This window comes from Phymastichus coffea, unplaced genomic scaffold (genome assembly GCF_024137745.1).
Source record: "Phymastichus coffea isolate CEN01 unplaced genomic scaffold, Cenicafe_Pcof_1.1 PCOF00100, whole genome shotgun sequence".
Taxonomy (NCBI): Eukaryota; Metazoa; Arthropoda; class Insecta; order Hymenoptera; family Eulophidae; genus Phymastichus; species Phymastichus coffea.
Window position 1 is genome coordinate 576,567 of NW_026706911.1, and position 1,298 is coordinate 577,864.

The 1,298-nt window shown below is 36.8% G+C and overlaps 1 protein-coding gene across 1 annotated transcript; it reads left to right on the forward strand.

The window, feature by feature from the left end:
* Positions 1-428: 428 nt before the first annotated feature.
* Positions 429-734, forward strand: LOC131670135 (endocuticle structural protein SgAbd-6-like). The gene has a single exon (XM_058945518.1). It carries the CDS (start codon positions 429-431, stop codon positions 732-734), a length of 306 nt encoding a protein of 101 aa, XP_058801501.1.
* Positions 735-1,298: the final 564 nt, after the last annotated feature.

The following is a 1,298-nucleotide window of genomic DNA, read 5'->3' on the forward strand; positions in this document are numbered from 1 at the left end:
CAACATCTCTGCAAGGTCCATCTCCAAGTATAAAATAGCTCGAAGCTGCAGTTGATGGTACACTTGGTCCTCTAAGTCTTCTCCCGTTCGGGTCTGTTCTTAACTCTGACGAACACGCGTATTCAATCCAATATGAAAACCGTAAGTAAATTCGACTGGTAGATTATCCAATCAATGCTTTTCTTGAACGGACCTTATTTTCTATTTTTCAAATGTACTGACAGCTGCTACACATACCGAATTACCAATTACCGTTTTTTATTGTTTTACCTCTATTTTTTTCATTCAGAATTTATATTGGTAAAATAACAATTTCTTTTCATATAAGCACTTTCGTTCACGATACTCTATGTGATTATTGAATACATTAATAATAGAAATTTTTTCTGTCTCAGTTAATCGTTTTCTCTGCTATCCTCGCCGTGACCATGGCTGGCCTTCTTCCTCTCCACTACGATCCTACAGTTTCTAAACCCGAGGTGGTGGTCGTGAGAGAAGCCCCCTTGGACGGCGTCGGCCTCGACAGCTACCGATTCGCCTACGAGCTATCGGACGGCCAGACGCGCAACGAGCAAGCCCAGGTTGAGGCCCGCGCCAACCCAGAAGAGTCGGTGCTCAGAGTCTATGGATCCTTCAGCTGGGTCGATCCAGCCGACGGACAGACCTACACCGTCAACTACATCGCTGACGAGAACGGCTTCCAGCCCCAGGGTGCTCACCTTCCCGTCGCTTAAATCGTTCCTCGACATCGAGTCTTTATAGTTCAATAAAGCATTTTATTTTTTTAAACTGAAATTCAATTATATTTCACTTTCTTCCCTTTCAATATATAATTTTTTTAAATTCTGACGGTACATTAATGTAGATTTTTTTAATTAATTTAAATTCAGTTCAAAACCACTCGAAACAATGAACTCATTACTTTATGCAATAAGCCAAAGATTATAAGCTATAAATATATTTACATAGATATGGTGAGAGAGTGGAAGTCCTTAACATGAAAAAGCATGACATCAAGTCATTTCGGGTTGTGTAATTTTTTATTTTATCTTATCAGAAAACTTAGAAAATTAATGAGAAATATCGTTAAATATTTCTTCCAATAATTGTATATTAAAACTATTCCGAGTGGCTATTTATACTGAGATATTGTAATTTGCTTGATTTGTTAGAATAAGATAGTTATATTTAATGATAAAAAATATCCGATTAATTTAGAACGGAAATATTTCATGAAACCTTTTAATACCGTTGTTATGATACATTCATCACAACTATGTGTATTACAATTGTAATGC